This window comes from Brassica oleracea, chromosome C6 (genome assembly GCF_000695525.1).
Source record: "Brassica oleracea var. oleracea cultivar TO1000 chromosome C6, BOL, whole genome shotgun sequence".
Taxonomy (NCBI): domain Eukaryota; kingdom Viridiplantae; phylum Streptophyta; class Magnoliopsida; order Brassicales; family Brassicaceae; genus Brassica; species Brassica oleracea.
Window position 1 is genome coordinate 2,332,912 of NC_027753.1, and position 23,188 is coordinate 2,356,099.

Below are 23,188 nucleotides of genomic sequence, written 5' to 3' on the forward strand. Positions count from 1 at the left end.
TACAGTTCGTCGGAATAAACCGAGGAACCACGTTCGTCGGAATTGTAGTTTTCCGATGAACTCTGGTCTCGTGTAGCCGCATCGTAATATCGTCGGAAGTTCGTCAGAATGACGTTTCTTGGTATTCGTCAGAAAGTCGTCGGAATTTCTGACGAAATTCCGACGAATTTTTTTTTTCCGACGAAACGATACCGACGGACGGGTTCGTCGGAAATTCGTCGGAATAGACCGATTCCGACGAATTACCGACGATTTCGGCCATCAGAATCCCTCTGTTTTCTTGTAGTGGCTTGCCCATTTACTTTTACTCTTTGGCTGAAGGTTGTTGGTAATCTGTTTTGTATTGACCCCGACCCGGACTGGGACACCACGGTTGAGCGTCTGCAGAATGGAACGTATGACCGGCTCACGTTCATTCTCCTGAGGCTTGTGTTTCAGGATTCCGTTTACTTCATCTGGATAGAGCGAAATGATAGGAAGCACAGTAACCGAGCAAAGTCTGTGGAGCAACTAGCAAAGTTGATTGATAAGGTTGTCTGGAACAGGTTATCATCTACCCATTATTTCCTCAAGCCGAAGCTGAAAGGAATTATGTGCAGATGGTTTGAAGCTCATTCCCACCACGAGTGATGTACGGTTTTGGAGCTCTTGAAAAGGAGTGATCTATAATTTTTTCATAGGGTTCCAAATTTGTTGATTCTTTAATAAGGTTCAGTTAGTAAACGCCTTATAGATGTACATAAACATTTTTTCAAAGATGATCAATAAATTTAACATTTCATAAAAAAAATAATAATTTGTGAACGAATAGTCAGACATGTCCAAATTGTAAAAAAAAAACAATACAATAATGTAGTTAGGTTGGAAGATCAAGTATCTAAGAAAGATAATGAAAGTGAATTTATTTTAAATTATTGTTCTTTTTTACCGAGAGCGTGATATCAAAACAGAGACCATATCTAGAAGATTAGCATCGTCCTTGGGCAAAAAAGATGACACACATAAATAAAGAAATGATCTAAACTTTTATTGGTCAGAAAAATGACATCAAGAGAGAATTTTACATATCCATTTTTTTTTTTATTTAGTTGATTTCTCTCTATTCTTAACTGCTTCGGTATCAGACGTGTTTGTATAGTGTTATTTTTTCAGACATGAGCATCAGAAAAACTTTTGAAAGTACTATATCAAGTATTCTGGAGTTCTACATGTTTGATATTTGCGCAATAGATTTTTCTTCTAGTGCGTGATCCACAAACAAAATTTTTTTTCAAGCAATACTAATTTTTAGACTAAATTTATATCTCTTACAATGTAAATGATATTGAAAATCTCGACAACTTTTCTATATTCTATGATAAGATTTTCATAATATACATAACATAATCTTGTAGTCACTCCACCGTCTGATGTCATATCTCTGGTTTTCAATCTCAATTGGCCTCCTAACATAATATCATCTATATTCGTACGCAAGTCGAGGTTTATTTAGAATTCATTGTCAGAGAAAACAAAATAATTGAAATCAAAATCATGACCAGTACAGAACATGGAGACATAAGAAAATTGAGTCTATTTTCTTCTTTTCCTCCAAAGAATTCGTTTCCTGTATGCAAAACGTTTTGAATAATTTTTTAAAATTTCAAAGTTGCTTTAACAAAAAGTACTGTTTAAAAACCGAGCTGTCTCTTTTTTAAAATAGATGACAATTAAAGCATATAATTTTTTTGCGCGTAATGAAAATTGACTGATCTCCGGCTATATATACTGGAGCATCTCCTAAAATATCAAGTTAAAATTTTCTTTATATTACCACTCTGAATCCTTTGTTTTCGAAGGCCCCTCTCTAGGTCCGTCTTGAAACTAATCATTCTAATCTCTTTATTTTTTCCAAATAAAATATTATATCAGTGACTATATTTCAATTTCGAACGCATTAACACATGTTTTTTTGGAAAAGTTTTCCTACGTTTTCTTGTATTTTTCTTTCTAAATTCTTTATTTTTTTGTTGCAGGAACGAAAAGAAATGTCGACGGAGTCGTACGAAGATGCCCTTGAAAGACTAGGAGAACTTTTCAGGTACGCTCACTCTCCGTGAGATTCACAAACGTAGATCATTGCCCCCGTATACTTGACCTTGACCCATTATTCCTGGGTACAGAAAAAAAACCTGTCATTTAAATCGTGTGTTGTAAATTTGTAATATGAAAAAGGTCAAGCCTTTTAAAAAAAAATGAAAAAGGTGAATTATTTTGCAGTGATAAATCGGATCTCGGGAACGTGGCCGTCGCAAAGATCAAGAAGTTATTTTGTGAGCTAGAGGAACATAAATCCAATAAGTCATCAGATGCCGTAGAACGAATCAAATCCGGATTTATCCATTTCAAGACGCACAAATTTTTGTACGTTTTATTCCTAATTAATTCCGTATGGAACTGTCGATTTCAATATCAAACATATTCCACATCCAAAAAATGCAAAAACAGACATGTTAGCATGCAATTTTCTGCAACAATGGTTTATATTGATTTAGTCTACCAGTTTGACTAAATAAGGCATTTTAGACAATTTTATTATTATGCGTTGGCAAAAAAGACCACCTTTTTCCCTACACATAGTAAATAGTGCTAATAAATACTTATTATTATTTTAATCTAGTTACCCAATAAAAAGGGTATTGGAAGAAGAGTTTCTTTAAGTTATGGATGCTTTTAAATGTTTATTGGTTAAATAAAGATTGCTCATTATATGATTGGTTTCATCAATTTCCAGGAAGAAACCTTCCTTGTACAATGCACTTGCCAAGAGCCAGGACCCCAAGGTTTTAATTATGCTGATCTCTTTTATTACAATTATTTGTCTTCCTTTTGTGGCTTCCTTCTCTCGTTTCATCTTTCTCTAATCCGCCAAATATAGTATGAAACAGAAGAAAATGATTAGTCCAGTAAAGATAGCATTAATTAACTTTATGGGCAAGCTACTAAAAACCCTAAAATAGAAAGGACGGTTAAGAGTGCTTGATAGTTCCTTTTACAAGTGATAAAAATATTTTGCAGTTTCTGGTGTTTGCTTGTTCGGATTCCCGAGTTAGCCCTGCTCACATCTTGAACTTCCAACCTGGGGAAGCCTTTGAAATTAGAAACATTGCAAACATGGTTCCACTTTTTGACAAGGTTCGTCCAAGTTTTTCATGTCTTTCTAGTTATCTTCACACTACCATCACAAGTTGTTGTTAGTGGTTATTTAATATAAGCATTGTCTCTTTGGAAACTTGCAGACACAACACTCGGGTACTGGTGCGGCTATGGAATATCCAATTACAAAACTCAACGTACGTGATAGTTAATTAATTGCCATGTTCGCTAGAATTGATTTTTAGAGATATTCCTCTTATCTTGCTCTTTTTGAATCGGGGGTGAAAACCTGACGTGACCTAGTTTTAACCCTGAGATATATAATGTAATGATTTGTCATTTCAGGTGGAGAACATTCTGGTGATTGGTCACAGCCGTTGTGGTGGAATAGAGGCACTCATGTCCATTGAAGATGATGCAGCTCCTAATAAGAGGTAACCATACTCAAAACGCTGATATAATCAAATATCTTTAAGTTAATGATCAAGAATGAAGCATTTTGTTTGGCGATTCATTGAAATGGCAGCATCTTTATAGAAGACTGGGTCAAGATCGGTACAGCGGCGAAGAACAGGATCAAGCAGGAGTTTGGAGACCTTAGCTTCGAAGAACAGTGCACCCTTTGTGAGAAGGTACGTAATAATTAAAAAACACACAAGATTTTGCTATGTTCTCTGTCTTACTAAGATCACCTCTATTTTCCAGGAAGCGGTGAACGTTACTTTGGCGAATTTGTTGTCTTACCCATTCGTGAGAGAAAGGGTGGAGAAGGGTAAGCTCGCCTTAAGAGGAGCTCACTATGATTTCGTGAATGGAACGTTTGAACTTTGGGAACTCGACGTCAAGACCACTACTGCGTTTACCTTTTCTTAAGATATTACAACTTACCTTTTCTTTGTGTTGCTTCTAAGTGTGTTATTGTCATGTACTTGCTTCTGTTTCTTGTTTATGTTTCTGTGTGAAAAGAAATGAATAAGCTATAAAGAGCATTTGTTTAGATTCCAGCTTCATTTGAGTCTATAACTTCAAATATTCTACAACAAGATATGAAATCTGATGAATCAATCAACAATCATCAATCTCCTGCCTCTTAGATTACAATTGAACGACACCTAAAATTACAATCAACAATCATTACTCCCTCGGTTCTTTTGTTCTGTGGCGGCGCGTGCAGTTTAGGCCAGTTTGGGCTTGATCTAGGGCTTGTTCCTAACTGTTTTGTTGTGGTATGGTGCTGGTTTGGGCTGTTTGCTTTGTTTCAAGTTCGGTGGAGTGGCACTACTCGCAGTTCACCTCTCCAGACTAAAGGCTCTCCGGTGTTCAGATCTTCGTCTTGTGTGGCTCTGCGTGGCTGCTGTGCGAGCTTGGCAATGGGTGATGCTATTAATGTTTCTCCAATGCTGTGCGAGCTTGACATCCTTCAAAACAAGAATTTGGGAATGTCGCACTCTGCCGATTTCGGTGTCTCCGTGTGATATATCGACCACCTACTGGGAACCATGGGTCTTAACAATAGCCTACGCTTTTAGCTTGCTAGTTTTAGTCTTCCTTCAGTCATGCCTCCTTACATTTGTCAAATGTAAGTAGACATGTCAATTAGGGCCGAAGCCCGCAGCCCGAGCCCGCTCAGCCCTAAAAATTACCGGGCTTGGGCTTAGTTTTATAAGCCCAAAAAAATGGGCTTTTCGGGCTAAGCCCATTTGGGCTTTGGACATTTTGGGTCTAAGCCCGTATGGGCTAGGGCCGGCCCGAAAACCCGAAACTTTATATTTTAATTTATTTAGTTATGTAAAATAGTTAATTTTCTTAATTATTAATTTATAATATTATCTTAAATCATAGGTAAAAACCCTAATCTGTGGCGGCGCGTGCAGTTTAGCTTGCTAGTTTTTGTCTTCCTTCAGTGATGCCTCCTTGCGTTTGTCAAATGTAAGCGAGGTTATTAGAGTGTTTAGGTTTGTTTCTTGTTGTAGTGAGTTAATCATCTGCTACTAGTGTCTTTCTAAGCCTCTATCTCAAATGGAAAATGGTAATAATACTTAACTTTTTTACCAAAAAAAAGTCCATATGTTATCAAGGCTTCACAATGACATCCATTAGAAAAATTAGGGATCATTGATATACCATGGTTTTTACCACTTTTATATCATGGTATAAGTTTTATTTAGAATATATTATATGTGTTTGGAGTCGTTTTAGAGTCGTTTCAGGTTCATGTACATTTTGAACAACTTTGGAGATTTGTATAGTTCCAACTATATTTTTTCATCCCGATTGGATTGGCTGACGATCAAACTCTGAATTAGTGGTATATTCTCTTGAGCAACCAAGTTCTCCAGCATTTCTACATTCCACTCCTTCGGTGTTCCATGTATGAGTTCATTCACTATTATGCGTGGGTGGAGTACTGGTGGTGGACCAAGCTGGACTAGCAGAGATCATAGGAATCCATGGGTCCTCCCATACCTCGAATTTGAAACCCTGACTGTACTTTATGTGTGATACCTATATTCAGCAAAGGTCTAGCTGCCGTCAAGCTTGTCCAAACAAATGAAAGGCTCTCGGTAGCAGTCGCTCGCAAAGGCGAGCATAGATGATAGTATCTTCCTCGTAGAACTCTCGCAAGAAGAATGCCTGGGAATTGGATCAGTCTCCACAATTGTTTTGCTAAAAATGCCAGTTAGATTTTTCGCACACCTCTAATGGGAGGAGAAACTCGACATTACGTATGTTGATTTAGGTAAGGCTATAGCCTTTATAAGGACCTCGTTTCCATTTTTTATCAACCATAGTCCTGATTAGCCATTGATTCTATAATCAAATATGTCCTTTGGGAAAGCAAATAACATGCATTTTGATCCACTTATGTCTTCGGAAATCCCTAGGTATGTTCCCATTCCACCTTCGTTATCAACTCAAAAATTGGATTTGATTTCCTGCGTGATAGTACCAAGAACCCTTTTCCCAAAAAGAAGTGACGACTTCTTGAAGTTAATACATTGACAAGATACTTTTCCATATATCCTTACTGCTTTCAAGCTCATCACATTCAACGGGCTTCGTCTTACAGAAGAAAATGCTATCATCATCAAATAACAGGTGGGATACCAGAAGGCTAGCATGCGATACACACTTCCCTGTTATCTTTCCTTAATTCTTTGCGTGATTTAGAAGGTTAATGAGCGTTTACATGCACAAGATAAAGATGAAAGGAGATAAAGGATCTCCTTGTTGTAGGAAAATGTTGCCCATTTGCTGTCAATTCATGAGAACATGGTATTTAACAGATGTGATACATCGCATAATCCACTAGATCCAATGATCCGAGAATTCCATATTTTTCATGACAAGGTGAATAAAATCCCACTCCATACGATCATCATATGTTTTGCTCATATCCGTTTTAATGGTCATTCGCTTATGTCTTCCACCTGGTATTGTTCTGAGAGCATGAAACATTTCCTGGCGTTCATAATACTATATGTAATATGCCAACCTGCAACAAAGGCTAACTGGGTTTCCGGGATACACTCGCATAATACTTTCTTCAGTCTCTGGCATAAGACCTTTGAAACTATTTTATAGCTCACATTACGTAGGCTGATTGGCCGGAATTGTGCCAATTAAGTAGATTTATCCTTTTTGGGAAAGATACCCTTCAAATAAGAATTCATTGACCATACGAGTTTAGTCATCCTTCACAATATCACAAAACTTTTGATAGAATAAGGCGGTTATTCATATGGTCTAGGAGCCTTCTCCCGATGCATTGCATAAAATGCAAGATTAACCTCCCATTTTGTAATTGGAACAGTGAGATTCTGGTTAATCTCATATGTAATTTTCGAGATGTTTCCCAAAGCATCTACTATCTTCTTAGGGTTTGATGATTCAAACAGATTCCTAAAAGAGCTAATAACAATGGTTACTAGTCCTTCCTCATCTTCCACAGTGTTTCTATTTCCATCTGTCAGCGGTGTAATCTGATTTCTTGCTTTCTTTTGTTTTGATTAATTATAAAAAATACTTTTAACTCATTTCCCTCTTTCTCAGCCACACAATCCGATTCTTTTGTTTCTAGAACATTTTTTCCAGTTTAAAGATTTCAAAAAAAATTTTAGCTCTGCAGAATGCTCTTATGTTCTTGTGTGACGCGGAAGGTTAAAAAATAGGAAAGAGAATGTTAAAAATTTGAACAATTGTATATGGTTTAAAATTGTATTTTTTTTATGTTTTTATGTAAATTGAGATTTATCTAGAATTCATTGGCGAAAAAGCTAAAATAATTCAAATAAAAAATTAAGATCAATACAGAACATGGAAACGAAATAAACTTATGTATTTATCCAGAGAAATTCTAACTTTACTTCAAATTTGATGTTATTCTTTAAATTAATCATTCTGAATCAATAAAAATATTTAAGAATTATTTATAAAAGTTTATAAACTCACACACCTCCTAAATACTAAATCCTAAACAATCATTACTAAACTTTAAATTCAAATGTTATAATATTTTGACTGATGTATTTTTGAAAAATAATATCTAACTTAATATATAAACAATTACTCGTTGAACGTCTATTTCGTTTTGTCCTCCTGATACCAAAATATTTCAATCTTGGAGGGTTTTTGTTTTTTCTGTATGCAAAACGTTTTGCATAATTTTATGAATTTTCAAAGTTTCTTTAACTAAAAGTACTGTAACAAACTTTTTGTTTTTAAAATAGACAAGTTAGTCATCTAGAATTTTCCGTGTAGTGAAAGTGACTGATATTTGTCTATAAATAGTGGAGTAGCTAGAGGTCATCTCCCAACATATAAACTAAAATTGTATTTATTTTTAAGTATCTTTCTCTAAATCCTTTGTTTTCCAAAGAAACACCCGAGGTCCGTCTAGAAACTTAAATCATTTTAATTTCTCTTGTTTACTTCACAATTTTGTGTTTTGTTAGATTCGGTTTATAATAATGAAGATCTCTATTGTTACTTCAATCGTCTATCAAACTATAAACATTTTAATTATAAAATTTATACAAAAATTAATTTAAATTTATTTTATAATTTAAGGTCTTAAGTTAATGTTATAAGCTTTTTAAAACTTGACGTAAAAAAAAGAAGAAGTCTAAGTCAGTGTTTCACTAGACTTGGGCCGATTCTTCTCGGCAAAATGAAACCATTGTTAGATTTTGATTACCTTAGTTTTTATAGTATCAGCCATCGATAGTTATAGGGTTTTCCGCAAAAAAGCCCTCACTGTGGTTTTTTTTTTGCAAATTAATCCGCGAATTTAAAAATTCACGGGTAAACTCTCCAAGTGCCAGTCAAACCGCAATATAATCCTCGGCCATATTTATGTGTATTTGACTGTGTATAATTTTAACATTTTTTCAATACTAGGTCGTTTTGGCGCTGATTTTTAATGAAAAAAATTTGTTGAACCCCACCTTCATTGTGCATTTACGCAAGCTCCCATGTCCGAGGAAAACAGGGTCATTTCGTTTTAGAAATCTATATAATTGCGTTTGTTAAGTAAACAAATATATATGTTGGCCGAGATTGTTATATAGCATGCACATGGTATTTAAGGTTCAAATTTCAAACCACGAGTTCAACAATTTTTTTTCATTAAAAAATTAGCGCCAAAACGACTTAGTATTATAGCCAAATTTAAACAAAAATTAATTTAAATTTATTTTATAATTTAGGGTCTTAAGTTTATGTTATAAGCTTTTTAAAACTTGATGTAAAAAAAAAAAGAAGAAGTCTAAGTCAGTGTTTCACTAGACTTGGGCCGATTCTTCTCGGAAAAATGAAACCATTGTTAGATTTTGATTACTTTAGTTTTTATAGTATCAGCCATCGATAGTTTTTTTTGAGAAAGATCAGCCATCGATAGTTATAATTACAAAGTCATTTCTTCTCTTCTTTTTATTTTTTTTCCAAAAAATAATTATATCAATTACTATTTCAATTTAAATCTGTCTTTATAGCATTTTTTGGTTAAGTTTTTATCATTCTTTTTTTTTTATCAAGATAAAAAATTTCATTCTTTTATGGAAAATTGGATTGCGTATACATAATAACACCAAAAATTAAGTTTATAACCATAACAAGTCTCATTGTTTCATTCTCACTCTTACTTCCATCGTTGTTCTCATTCTTCTGAAACTATTTTTTTCTTTTCTAAAATTTATTTTTATTTTTGTTTTCTTTATTTATCCCATAATCATTTACAAGTTTTATCCCATATCAACAATATTCTATATTTTAATTTGTTAGGTTTTTATAATTTGTATAATCTTGTTAGCCATCCCCAATGTTTGATTTGTTTTCGATCTTAATGGGTCTCCTAACATTATATCATATTCCTACGTAAGTCGAGGTTATTTAGAATTCATTGACGAAAAAAAGCAAATAACTGAAATTTAAAACTTTTTTAAAAAATCATGACCGCTACAAAACATGGAGACAGAAGAACATTGATAAATTCAAAATTGGTGTCCTTTAAATGCCAAAATATTCTAACTTGGAGGGTGTTTCATTTCCTGCATATGCAAAACGTTTTGTATAATTTTTTTACTTTCAAAGTTGCTTTAACGAAAAGTATTTAAAAAACAACCCCGCTCTTTTAAAAATAGTGACGGATATCTGGCTATAAATAGCGGAGTAGAGAACATCTCTTAACATATCAAGTACAATTTGTATTCATATCACTCTCTACATCCTTTGTTTTAGAAAGCACGTCTCAAGGTCCGCGCCTAGAAACTAATCATTCCAATCTCTTTATTTTCAATATAAAATATTATATCAATGACTCTACTTCTATTTTTGAATGAATTCACACATGTTTTTGGTAAAGTTTTATAACTTTTCTTGTATTTTCTTTCCAAATTGTTTTTTTTTTGTTCTAGGAACGAAAAAAAATGTCGACCGAGTCGTATGATGAGCTAGAGGAACATAAATCCAACAAGTCATCAGATGCTGTAGAACGAATCCAATCTGGATTTATCCATTTCAAGACTCACAAATATTTGTACGTTTTATTCCTAATTCCGTATGGAACCATCCATTTTAATATCAAACATATTCCACATCCAAAAATGCAAAAAACAGTCAAATTACCATGCAATTCTCCGAGTTTTTCTACAACAGTGGTTTATATCGATTTAGTCCCACCAGTTTGGCTAACTAAAGCATTTTACACAATTTTATTATTATATATGTTTGCAAAAAAGGACCACCTTTTTCCTTACACATAATAATAGTGCTTATAAATACTTTTATATTTTAATCTAGTTACCTAATCAAAAGGGTATAAGACGGAAGAAATGTTTCTTTAAGTTATGGATGCTTTTAATTTGTATTGGTTAAATAAAAATTGCTCATTTTATGGTTGTTTCATCCATTTCCAGGAAGAAACCTTCGTTGTACAATGCACTTGCCAAGAGCCAGAACCCCAAGGTTTTAAATTTTGCTGATCTTTTTTATTAATATTAATATTTGTCCACCTTTGGTGGTTCCCTTTTGTCGTTTCATCTTTTCTCTAATCAGCCAAAAATAGTATGAAACAGAAGAAAATGATTAGTCCAGCAATTATAATAGTGCCTCTATGGGCAAGCTACTAATAAAACTACAAACCCTAAAAATTAGAAAGGAGGGTTAAGAGTGCATGCTTGATTGATATCTTCTTACAAGTGTAAAATTTGTTTTGCAGTTTCTGGTGTTTGCTTGTTCGGATTCCCGAGTCAGCCCTGCTCACATCGTGAACTTCCAACCTGGGGAAGCCTTTGAAATTAGAAACATTGCAAACATGGTTCCACTTTTTGACAAGGTTCGTCCAAGTTTTTCATGTCTTTCTAGTTATCTTCACACTACCATCACAAGTTGTTGTTAGTGGTTATTTAATATAAGCATTGTCTCTTTGGAAACTTGCAGACACAACACTCAGGTACTGGTGCGGCTATGGAATATCCAATTACAAAACTCAACGTACGTGATAGTTAATTAATTGCCATGTTCGCTAGAATTGATTTTTAGAGATATTCCTCTTATCTTGCTCTTTTTGAATCGGGGGTGAAAACCTGACGTGACCTAGTTTTAACCCTGAGATATATAATGTAATGATTTGTCATTTCAGGTGGAGAACATTCTGGTGATTGGTCACAGCCGTTGTGGTGGAATAGAGGCACTCATGTCCATTGAAGATGATGCAGCTCCTAATAAGAGGTAACCATACTCAAAACGCTGATATAATCAAATATCTTTAAGTTAATGATCAAGAATGAAGCATTTTGTTTGGCGATTCATTGAAATGGCAGCATCTTTATAGAAGACTGGGTCAAGATCGGTACAGCGGCGAAGAACAGGATCAAGCAGGAGTTTGGAGACCTTAGCTTCGAAGAACAGTGCACCCTTTGTGAGAAGGTACGTAATAATTAAAAAACACACAAGATTTTGCTATGTTCTCTGTCTTACTAAGATCACCTCTATTTTCCAGGAAGCGGTGAACGTTACTTTGGCGAATTTGTTGTCTTACCCATTCGTGAGAGAAAGGGTGGAGAAGGGTAAGCTCGCCTTAAGAGGAGCTCACTATGATTTCGTGAATGGAACGTTTGAACTTTGGGAACTCGACGTCAAGACCACCACTGCGTTTACCTTTTCTTAAGATATCACTACTTACCTTTTCTTTGTGTTGCTTCTAAGTGTGTTATTGTCATGTACTTGCTTCTGTTTCTTGTTTATGTGTCTGTGTGAAAAGAAATGAATAAGCTATAAAGAGCATTTGTTTAGATTCCACCTTCATTTGAGTCTATAACTTCAAATATTCTACAACAAGATATGAAATCTGATGAATCAATCAACAATCATCAATTTCCTGCCTCTTAGATTGCAATTGAAAGACACCTAAAATTACAATCAACAATCATTACTCCCTCGGTTCTTTTGTTCTGTGGCGGCGCGTGCAGTTTAGCTTGCTAGTTTTTGTCTTCCTTCAGTGATGCCTCCTTGCGTTTGTCAAATGTAAGCGAGGTTATTAGAGTGTTTAGGTTTGTTTCTTGTTGTAGTGAGTTAATCATCTGCTACTAGTGTCTTTCTAAGCCTCTATCTCAAATGGAAAATGGTAATAATACTTAACTTTTTTACCAAAAAAAAGTCCATATGTTATCAAGGCTTCACAATGACATCCATTAGAAAAATTAGGGATCATTGATATACCATGGTTTTTACCACTTTTATATCATGGTATAAGTTTTATTTAGAATATATTATATGTGTTTGGAGTCGTTTTAGAGTCGTTTCAGGTTCATGTACATTTTGAACAACTTTGGAGATTTGTATAGTTCCAACTATATTTTTTCATCCCGATTGGATTGGCTGACGGCCAAACTCTGAATGAGTGGTGTATCCTCTTGAGCAACCAAGTTCTCCAGCATTTCTACATTCCACTCTTTTGGTGTTCCATGTATGAGTTCATTCACTATTATGCGTGGGTGGAGTACTGGTGGTGGACCAAGCTGGTCTAGCAGAGATCATAGGAATCTATGGGTCCTCCCATACCTCGAATTTGAAACCCTGAATGTACTTTATGTGTGATACCTAAATTCAGCAAAGGCCTAGCTGCCGTCAAGCTTGTCCAAACAAATGAAAGGCTCTCGGTAGCAGTCGCTCGCAAAGGCGAGCATAGATGATAGTATCTTCCTCGTAGAACTCTCGCAAGAAGAATGCCTGGGAATTGGATCAGTCTCCACAATTTTTTTGCTAAAAATGCCAGTTAGATTTGTGGATTAATCTGAATCATATGCCACCTTCCTCCTCTGGAAAGCACAGTTTCTCCCATTTTGCCTAATGCATACCCCGCTTCGGAGGGTTTGAAATCCACCAGAAACGTGCAATGGCACTTGCTAGTTTTTCATACACCTCTAATAGGAGGATAAACTCGACATTACGTATGTTGGTATAGGTAAGGCTATAGCCTTTATAAGGACCTCCTTTCCATTTTTTATCAACCATAGTCCTGATTAGCCATTGATTCTATAATCAAATATGTCCTTTGGGAAAGCAAATAACATGCACTTTGATCCACTTATGTCTTCAGGAATCCCTAGCTATGTTCCCATTTCACCTTCATTATCAACTCAAAAAGTAGGATTGATTTCCTGCGTGATAGTACCAAGAACCCTTTTCCCAAAAAGAAGTGACGACTTCTCGAAGTTAATACATTGATGTGATACTTTTCCATATATCCTTACTGCTTTCAACCTTATCACATTCAACAGGCTTCGTCTTACAGAAGAAAATGCTATCATCATCAAATAACAGGTGGGATACCAGAAGGCTAGCATGCGATACACACTTCCCTGTTATCTTTCCTTAATTCTTTGCGTGATTTAGAAGGTTAATGAGCGTTTACATGCACAAGATAAAGATGAAAGGAGATAAAGGATCTCCTTGTTGTAGGAAAATGTTGCCCATTTGCTGTCAATTCATGAGAACATGGTATTTAACAAATGTGATACATCGCACAATCCACTAGATCCAATGATCCGAGAATTCCATATTTTCCATGACAAGGTGAATAAAATCCCACTCCATACGATCATCATATGTTTTGCTCATATCCGTTTTAATGGTCATTCGCTTATGTCTTCCACCTGGTATTGTTCTGAGAGCATGAAACATTTTCTGGCGTTCATAATACTATATGTAATCTGCCAACCTGCAACAAAGGCTAACTGTGTTTCCGGGATACACTCGCATAATACTTTCTTCAGTCTCTGGCATAAGACCTTTGAAACTATTTTATAGCTCACATTACGTAGGCTGATTGGCCGGAATTGTGCCAATTAAGTAGATTTATCCTTTTTGGGAAAGATACCCTTCAAATAAGAATTCATTGACCATACGAGTTTAGTCATCCTTCACAATATCACAAAACTTTTGATAGAATAAGGCGGTTATTCATATGGTCTAGGAGCCTTCTCCCGATGCATTGCATAAAATGCAAGATTAACCTCCCGTTCTGTAATTGGAACAGTGAGATTCTGGTCAATCTCATTCGTAATTTTCGAGATATTTCCCAAAGCATCTTCTATCTTCTCCGGGTTTGATGATTCAAACAGATTCCTAAAAGAGCTATTAACAATGGTTACTAGTTCTTCCTCATCTTCCACAGTATTTCCATTTCTATCTGTCAGCTAGGCCTGGGAGTTCGGGTACCCGTTCGGGTTCGGATCGGGTATTTCTTATCTCGGTTCTATTTTGTAACACCCTCTAAGTCCCATTCTAGTAAATTTACAAGTACGGATCGGGTTCGGATATAACACTTCGGTTTCGGATCAGTTCATATATATCCGAAGTAACCATATATCATTCGGATTCATATATATCCAAAGTAAAATCTAAAATTTAAAAGTAAAACATAAGAAATATATGCTTCTTTGTAATATAATGGAGTATTTAAGGTATTTATTTAAATTTTAAATAGTTATTGTTAGATATCATATCCAAATAAATATGAAATTGAATATTTGAAATACATATTCATGTTTCAAATATTTATATTATATATTAATTTAGACATTCGGATCGGTTTCTTCGGATATTTTTTCGGGTTTTCGGGTTTTTCGGGTTTTCGGGTTACCCGTTCGGGTTCGGTTAATAACACTTCGGGTTAAGATATGTTTTATAACACCCTACCAGATCCATTGAGGTATTTTTTACATTTCGGATCGGGTACGGATCGGGTTTTTCGGTTCGGATTCGGTTCGGATTTCGGGTTTCGGATTTTATGCCCAGCCCAATATGATTTCTTGCTTTCTTTTGTTTTGATTGATTATAAAAATACTTTTAACCCATTTCCCTCTTTCTCAGCCACACAATCCGATTCTTTTGTTTCTAGAACATTTTTCCGGTTTAAAGACTTCGGAAATTTTTTTAGCTCTGCAGAAAGCTCTTATGTTCTTGTGTGACGTGGAAGGTTTAAAAATAGGAAAGAGAATGTTAAAAATTTGAACTATTGTATATGGTTTAAAATTGTATTTTTTATTTTTTTATGTAAATTGAGATTTATCTAGAATTTATTGGCCAAAAAGCTAAAATAATTCAAAAAAAAAAATTATGATTAATACAGAACATGGAGACGAAATAAACTTGATGTATTTATCAAGAGAAATTATAACTTTACTTAAAATTTGATCTTATTCTTTAAATTAATCATTCTGAATCATTAAAATATTTAAGAATCTTATTATATAAAGCTTAGTTCTTCAAAGTTGCTAATTAACATGATCGCGACACATGGAAATTATATATTTTAATATTGTGACACATGTTGATTTATCTCATAATTACACATTTATATACTAAGATGTTAACAAAAACAAATTTTATTAAAAAGTAATTATAAATATTATTTAATAGTAATTTTTCTTTTTTAAAATTCTTATCAAAAGATTATTGCAAAACAATATTTGATAATAATTTTGCTTCTAATATTGTGACATGTGTTTAAATATATAATGATTAAAAAAATATATAATAAGATAATAAAAACTAATTAAAAAAAACTAATTTTAAAAATCATTTAATAGTAAATTTGTTTTAAAAAAAAATATTTAGTAGTAATGTTTTTAGAAACTTTCCTCTTTCAAAATCCTAAAAAATAGATTTGAAAACAATTTATTTAATATAATTTTCTTTTTCTAAATTTTTAATAGAAATATAATTATAAACGATTATATTAAGCTTGGTTCTTCAAAATTGTTAATTAACATGATTGTGACACATGTCACTTATATATTTAAAAATGTGATATGTGTTAAACTATCTCATCATAAAAAATATATATACTAAAATAATAAAAATGATTTTTCTTAAAAATTAATTATAAATATTATTTAATAGTCTTATTATTATTATCTTATTATATAAAACATGGTTCTTCAAAAATTTTAATAAACATGATTGTGACACATGTCAATTATATATTTAAAAATGTGATATGTGTTAAACTATCTCATCATAAAAAATATATATACTAAAATAATAAAAATGATTTTTCTTAAAAATTAATTATAAATATTAATTAATAGTCATATTATTATTTTCTTATTGTATAAATTTTGATTCTTCAAAATTACTAATTAACATGATTGTAACATTTGTCAGTTATATATTTAAAACTGTGATATTTGTTAAACTATCACATAATCAAAAATATATATACTAAAATAATAAAACGATTTTTCTTAAAAATTAATTAAAATTTTTATTTAATAGTCTTATTATTATTATTTATTATAATTTTTTGTTTTAAGGGATACTAAAGATAGAGAATTATAAAAGATAAATATTAACTTTTAAGAAACAAATGTTAAACAAAAACGAATTGTAAAATCGTAAAAGTACAATAAAATATTTAATAAAAAACATGAAGAAAAAACTAACTTTAAAATAAATAATATTACGTTTTTAAAGCCTAATTAAAATAAAATTTCAAATTACTCTTATTATTTTCTCATAAGTAACTAAATTTTCTTTTTAATAAATAATTGTACGCTAAATATTTATGACCAAAATAACTACAAATATTTCACATCTATATTTAGTTTTAATCTTCCACATATTATTTTACAAAACACAATAATATTTACATGAAAAGTATTACAAGAGTATTTTATTTTAATTTTTTGATACAACTCAACTTTTTATTATCCGTATTACATCTTATGATGCTAACATAATTTTTAGTTTTAATGTTGTTGTCGTACATGAGTATGTGTGAATATGATGAATATGTGTTTGTATGAATTTGACAAAATATATAAATAATTTAAAAAAAAATCTTTTAAAAATAAAATAGTTTTATAAAAATATAAATGAAAAACTAATTATAAAATAATTAATTTCCTTTTTAAAATTCTATATAAAATAAAAATAATCTTATTTTTCTTATAATTAACTAATTTTACTTTTTAATAATTTTGTGTTAAAAAAATATAAACCAAAATTAACTTCAAATATTTGACATGGTATGATTATGACAGTGTCAATTAATAAAAATAGATTGTGAATGTATCAGTAAAAACTGTCATTATGTAAAAATAATTTCTTATTTTCCTAAAATCCTAAATAAAAGAGATTTCTTAAAAAAAAATTATTTTCTAATCTTAACCAATTAAGATTTTTTTTTAAAAAATCCTGATCAGAGAGAATTGTAAACTTTTATTTAATAGTAAATTTTAGTTAAAAATTTAATGATAAACATGATAGTAACAATTATTTAATTAACAAGAAAAATTGTAAGAATATTAGTGATATTGAGACAAATGAATTTTGAAAATGCCAAATTTTAAAAATAGCTAATATTAAATGTAAATAGTTATTTGATAGAAAAATTATTTTTCTAAATCCTAGACAAAATATAATTGTAAAAGTTATTTAATATTAGTTTTCTTTTCTAAATTCCTAAAAAACTGTGATACAAATTTATTTTGTTTTGGATTTTTTTTTATAAGAAAAAGAAAACAACTAACAAATATTCTTTTACAATATTTGTTAGTTATTTTCTTTTTTTATAAAAAATTCTACAAAAAAAGAAATTTGTATCACATTTTTAAGTCATAAGCAAAAGAGAATTGTAAAAATTTATTTGATAATATTTTTAAAAGAGTGTTTGATGATGAACATGATACTAAAACTTATCTAATTAACAAAATAAGTGTAAAATTAGTACTGATACGAATTGTAAAAATAGTAATTTTAAAACTATTAATTAATAGCTAAAATTAATTATTTGATAGCATTTTTTCCTGAAATTCTAAAGAGAAGATAATTGTAATAGGTTATATGACATTAATTTTCATTTTCTAAAATCTTAAACAAAATTTTAAAGGAGTATTTAATATTATTTATTATTTTTTTAATTGTAAATAAAAAGAAAATTTATAAAATAGAATATTTCCCTTTTTAAAAAAAATCCTAACAAAATAAATTTTTAAAGAATTATTTAATACAACATTAAATTGGTACATAAGGAAATGCATAATGTTGTCATTGACTCGATTGATGTATTTGACTTTCATATCTTTTTACTTTTTATTCAATTTCTTATTTCGGGTTGTGTTCTGTTTAAACGTTTAGATATAATATTTTCTTTAATCCTAAATACAAAGTTTATAACAATTCATTTATGCACCACGATTATAAAATACAAATATTTACTTGAATTTATGTGTGAAAACAAATTTTAATTATAAAATAAATTTTAAACAAAATATGCAGAAAAACAATCATAAAACTATAATAAATCATTTATTATTTTATGATTTTTATTAAATTAAAACATCAAACAAAACCCGTTGTAACACAACGGGCTCATATCTTGTTATTTATAAAAGTTTATAAACTCACACACCTCCTAAATACTAAATCCTAAACAATTATTACTAAACTCTAAATTCAAATGTTATAATATTTTGACTGATGTATTTTTGAAAAATAATATCTAACTTAATATATTTTAAACTATTTCTCGTTGAACGTCTATTTTCGTTTTGTCCTCCTGATACCAAAATATTTCAATCTTGGAGGGTTTTTGTTTTTCTGTATGCAAAACGTTTATCATAATTTTATGAATTTTCAAAGTTTCTTTAACTAAAAGTACTGTAAATAACAAACTTTTTATTTTTAAAATCGACAAGTTAGTCATCTAGAATTTTCCGTGTAGTGAAAGTGACTGATATCCGTCTATAAATGGCGGAATAGCTAGAGGTCATCTCCCAACATATAAACTAAAATTGTATTTATTTTTAAGTATCTTTCTCTGAATCCTTTGTTTTCCAAAGAAACTCTCGAGGTCCGTCTAGAAACTTAAATCATCCTAATTTCTCTTGTTTACTTCACAATTTTGTGTTTTGTTAGATTCGGTTTATAATAATGAAGATCTCTATTGTTACTTCAATCGTCTATCAAACTATAAACATTTTAATTATAAAATTTATACAAAAATTAAATTAAATTTATTTTATAATTTAGGGTCCTAAGTTTATGTTATAAGCTTTTTAAAACTTAGACGTAAAAACAAGAAGTCTAAGTCAGTGTAAAAAAAGAAGTATTTCAGAAACTTAATCCGCCTTCGTGCCTGGGAGGTTGATAACTGATAACATTCTCATAGTTCAGGAGATGCTTCATGGATTACGGACTAATAAGGCAGGTCAAGGAAAGAATATGGCAATTAAAACGGATATGACTAAAGCGTATGATCGAGTAGAATGAGATTTTATTCAGGCTTTACTTGAAAAGATGGGTTTTGATCTTCACTGGATTAAGTTAATGATGGAATATATTTCATCGGTTCAATATCGAGTTTTACTGAATGGCCAACCAAGGGGCCTCATTATTCCACAGCGTGGATTAAGACAAGGAGATCCTTTATCACCTTATCTTTTTATATTGTGTACTGAGACATTGATTGCAAATATTAAAAAGGCGGAGAGCGAGAAACAGCTGACAGGCATGAAGGTCGCAAGAGCATGTCCATCAATTTCTCATTTTCTTTTCGTGGACGATAGTCTATTCTTTTGTAAAGCACAACGAGAAGAATGTCAATCTATTCTCCGGATTTTAAAGGAATATGAGATGGTATCAGGTCAACTCATTAATTTTGATAAGTCTTCGATCCAATTTGGGCACAAGATTGAGGAATCAGTTAGACATGAATTAAGAGATATATTGGGTATTCAGAATCTTGGAGGAATGAGAGCTTATTTAGGATTACCGAAAAATCTTGAGGGCTCAAAGATTCAGGTCTTCCGCTTTGTGCAAGATAGACTTAACAAAAGGCTTAATGGGTGGACTTTCAAATTCTTCACGAAAGGTGGAAAAGAAGTAGTTATTAAATCAGTAGTTACGGCATTACCAAACCATGTGATGTCTTGCTATAGATTACCGAAGGCAACCGCGAAAAAATTGACAAATGCGGTAGCACAATTTTGGTGGAGTCCAGGTGGAAGTACAAGAGGAATGCATTTGAAATCTTGGGATAAGGTATGTGTTAGTAAGGAGGAAGGAGGATTGGGGTTTAAAGACATCACTGATTTCAACACAGCGATGCTTGGTAAACAGTTATGGCGTCTGATTGAGAAGCCGAATACTTTATTTTCACGAGTCTTCAAAGGTCAGAATTAAAGGAATGCATCACCCCTGGAACCGATTCGCTCATACTCTCCGTCATATGGCTGGCGGAGTATCACATCTGCAAGATCTCTGGTTAGCAAACGACTAATTAAACGGGTGGGAACAGGATCCTCTATATCGGTATGGAATGATCCCTGGCTCCCAACCACTCGCCCAAGACCAGCAAATAAAATCCACCACAATTATTACCCTGACCTCACAGTGGACTCTCTCATTGATCCTCATTCGCGAAATTGGAATATGCAGACAATTCGGGCTTTAGTGGACCCACAAGATGTGAAAATTATAGAAAGTATACCTCTGAGTAGAATTCAGAGGGTTGATAGAGATGGTTGACATTTCACAAACAATGGAAAATATTCGGTCAAATCAGGATATCAGGTAGAACGGGTTTATCTAGATAGAGAACGACCACCAGTGATGCTTGGACCTACAGTTGATGCTTTAAAGTCGTTTTGCTGGAAAATTCGATGTCCACCAAAGATGAAACATTTTTTATGGCAACTGGTGACAGGATGTGTAGCAGTCAAGAAGAATCTGCAAGCACGAGGGATAACTGGTGATATTTGTTGTGCACGATGCGGAGCTGATGAGGAATCAATTAATCATGTGTTTTTTGAATGTCCTCCAGCACTACAGGTTTGAGCACTATCGAAGATACCATCAAATCCCGCTATCTTTCCAACAAGGTCTTTTTTTTACAAATATGGATCATCTTTTCTGGCAGGTTTCTCCGCAACTAGATGATCATCAGTTTGCATGGATTCTATAGTATATCTGGAAAAGAAGAAATAGTAAAGTTTTTAGTAATCTTGATATGGATCCTAGGGATACGCTCAAACTGGCAGAAACAGAGTCCATACTATGGGCTGAAGCGCAGATAGCGAAGGAACAGAGGGCAGGGCCACATGCAGAGGTTCCAGCATTACCATTAATCCAAGGAAGATGGTGTTTCACAGATGGTTCCTGGAAAGAGGATAGTGGTTTCTCCGGACAGGGGTGGTTTAGTACTTTAGAAGGTTTTGAGGGGCTGATGGGGGCAAGGAATGTTCGGGGTAGTCTATCTCCTCTACATGCGGAGATGGAAGCATTACTTTGGGTAATGGAATGCATGAGGAACTTACGTCAATTTCAGGTTACGTTTGCAACGGATTGTTCTCAATTGGTGAATATGGTTTCGGAACCAAAAGAATAGCCAGCTTTTGCAAGTTATTTAGACGATGCTAAAGCCCTGAAAGAAAGTTTTTCCTGATCAGAGATTGTCCAAGTGCCAAGAACGCAAAATACAAAGGCGGATAGCCTAGAACGTAGTGCCAGGAAGCAGCCGTCTTTCGTCGTTCACATGGATCAACATCTCCCAGTTTAGTTCACAGAGTCTGTATGAATCTGTTTATGCTGATGACAAAAAAAAAAAAAAAAAAGGTCACTGTTTCACTAGACTTGGGCCGATTCTTCTCGTCAAAATGAAACCATTGTTAGATTTTGACTACCTTAGTGTTTATAGTATCAGCCATCGATAGTTACAATTACAATTACAAAGTCATTTCTTCTCTTCTTTTTATTTTTTTCCAAAAAATAATTATATCAATTACTATTTCAATTTAAATCGCTTTATAGCATTTTTTGGTAAAGTATTTTTATCCACTTTTTTGTCAAATTGACATGGTTCCCCATAAAATTTTTACATAGTTATTTTCTTAATTTTACAATTTATTATGTATATTTCGCAAATTCTGTTATAAGTAAGAAGAGAAGATGAAAAATTGGTGTGTATTATTCCATGAGTAATGAATCCTTTATATAGGATTACAATAGCTTGTGGACAAAACCACTTGGAGAACAAGTAAAGCTTGGAGAACAAGTATATTTGAGACTTGCCATAATGACATCACCATAATATTCATAACACTTCCTCTTGATGTCCATTATGCGCGTAAGATGTTGTCTCGTTAAAAACCTCACCAGGAAAACCCAATAGGAAAAACCATGGTTAAAAGAAAAAGAGCGCAGCGTGCAATGACTTCCCCTCATGTGTACATACGTCGACATCTTTGAGACAACGTAGTTCAATAAGATGAGTGAACTTCTTGAAAGTAGCAGGGGTGGCGTCTTGGTGAATGAAACAGCCAAATATTTACTCGAACGAACTTGTAGGAAACGAATTTCGCCATTCTTCAGTAGTGCATGAGTCTTCATGATCTGACCATTTTTTTATTCTTTTATCTCCAAAACTTTAGAACAATAATAGATTTTCATCTCCCAAATTGTAACATTCTCTTTGGGTGTCTATCTTTTGTGTGTTCTTTGTTGCCTCGTTAAAACCTTGTCATGGAAAAAAGAGTACAACAACACATATTTCACATTTCTTCTCCGGAAAGCAATATCTTCAAGATATGCATTCCAATTAGAGAAATCTTCTTTTGAAATTGAGAATATTGTAATACTCTTCCCATTAGAGTATTCAAGGTCTATAGATTTCTGGTCCACAATTCTTATTTGATATAGACAATATTTTCTTGGTCTATTTGGGCTTCAAACCAAACTTCTTACATACAATTGTCTAGACATTCGTCTCGTACATACAAAGAACTCATTCGTAACTATGAAAGTTACTATTATGACTTTCTTTCTTGTCATATGAAATTACATCTTTTGGTTATGAAAAAGATTAGTAATTTGCTCAATAACACTTTAAATATGGTACTTCAAGACCAAACATATATGAGCATCTTAAATAAAATTCTTCAAGGATCTTTATGATAACATCTAATTCTCCGATTTGAATTTGGAATACATAAAGACAATATTGTATTGTCAAGAGCTTTCTTCCAAAATATAATTTTCTATAACTCTT

The 23,188-nt window shown here is 32.5% G+C and overlaps 3 protein-coding genes across 4 annotated transcripts in view; all 3 read left to right on the top strand.

The window, feature by feature from the left end:
- LOC106297207 overlaps positions 1-630 on the top strand; it is a 6,584-nt gene extending 5,954 nt beyond the window's left edge. The window contains exon 2 of the mRNA XM_013733492.1: positions 322-630. Coding sequence (XP_013588946.1) covers positions 322-630 — 309 coding nt within the window. The remainder of the gene's footprint in view (positions 1-321) is intronic.
- Positions 631-1,751: 1,121 nt separating this feature from the next.
- On the top strand, positions 1,752-4,134 carry LOC106298905 (beta carbonic anhydrase 3-like). Its single transcript, XM_013735035.1, has 9 exons — positions 1,752-1,850; positions 2,016-2,080; positions 2,260-2,403; positions 2,774-2,822; positions 3,058-3,174; positions 3,279-3,332; positions 3,481-3,569; positions 3,662-3,767; positions 3,841-4,134. Exons 2-9 carry the CDS (start codon positions 2,028-2,030, stop codon positions 4,006-4,008), a joined length of 780 nt encoding a protein of 259 aa, XP_013590489.1. The 5' UTR covers positions 1,752-1,850; positions 2,016-2,027; the 3' UTR covers positions 4,009-4,134.
- Positions 4,135-7,950: 3,816 nt separating this feature from the next.
- Positions 7,951-11,929, top strand: LOC106298858 (beta carbonic anhydrase 3-like). Of its 2 annotated transcripts, none has more exons than XM_013734993.1 (8): positions 7,951-8,025; positions 10,050-10,171; positions 10,551-10,599; positions 10,853-10,969; positions 11,074-11,127; positions 11,276-11,364; positions 11,457-11,562; positions 11,636-11,929. In XM_013734993.1, exons 2-8 carry the CDS (start codon positions 10,062-10,064, stop codon positions 11,801-11,803), a joined length of 693 nt encoding a protein of 230 aa, XP_013590447.1. In that variant the 5' UTR covers positions 7,951-8,025; positions 10,050-10,061; the 3' UTR covers positions 11,804-11,929. The 2 variants fall into 2 exon arrangements, with proteins under 2 accessions (XP_013590447.1, XP_013590446.1); XM_013734992.1 differs by lacking the exon at positions 7,951-8,025 and adding an exon at positions 9,380-9,888.
- The last annotated feature ends 11,259 nt before the right edge of the window (positions 11,930-23,188 follow it).

Bases quoted from the DNA above. Each gene is read 5' to 3' on its own strand.
- LOC106298905 (XM_013735035.1), top strand. From the start codon at position 2,028: ATGTCGACGGAGTCGTACGAAGATGCCCTTGAAAGACTAGGAGAACTT. The intron at 3,570-3,661 runs GTAACCATACTC...TTGAAATGGCAG, and splicing joins GATGCAGCTCCTAATAAGAG to CATCTTTATAGAAGACTGGG. The intron at 3,768-3,840 runs GTACGTAATAAT...TCTATTTTCCAG, and splicing joins AGTGCACCCTTTGTGAGAAG to GAAGCGGTGAACGTTACTTT.
- LOC106298858 (XM_013734993.1), top strand. From the start codon at position 10,062: ATGTCGACCGAGTCGTATGATGAGCTAGAGGAACATAAATCCAACAAG. The intron at 11,128-11,275 runs GTACGTGATAGT...TTGTCATTTCAG, and splicing joins ATCCAATTACAAAACTCAAC to GTGGAGAACATTCTGGTGAT. The intron at 11,365-11,456 runs GTAACCATACTC...TTGAAATGGCAG, and splicing joins GATGCAGCTCCTAATAAGAG to CATCTTTATAGAAGACTGGG.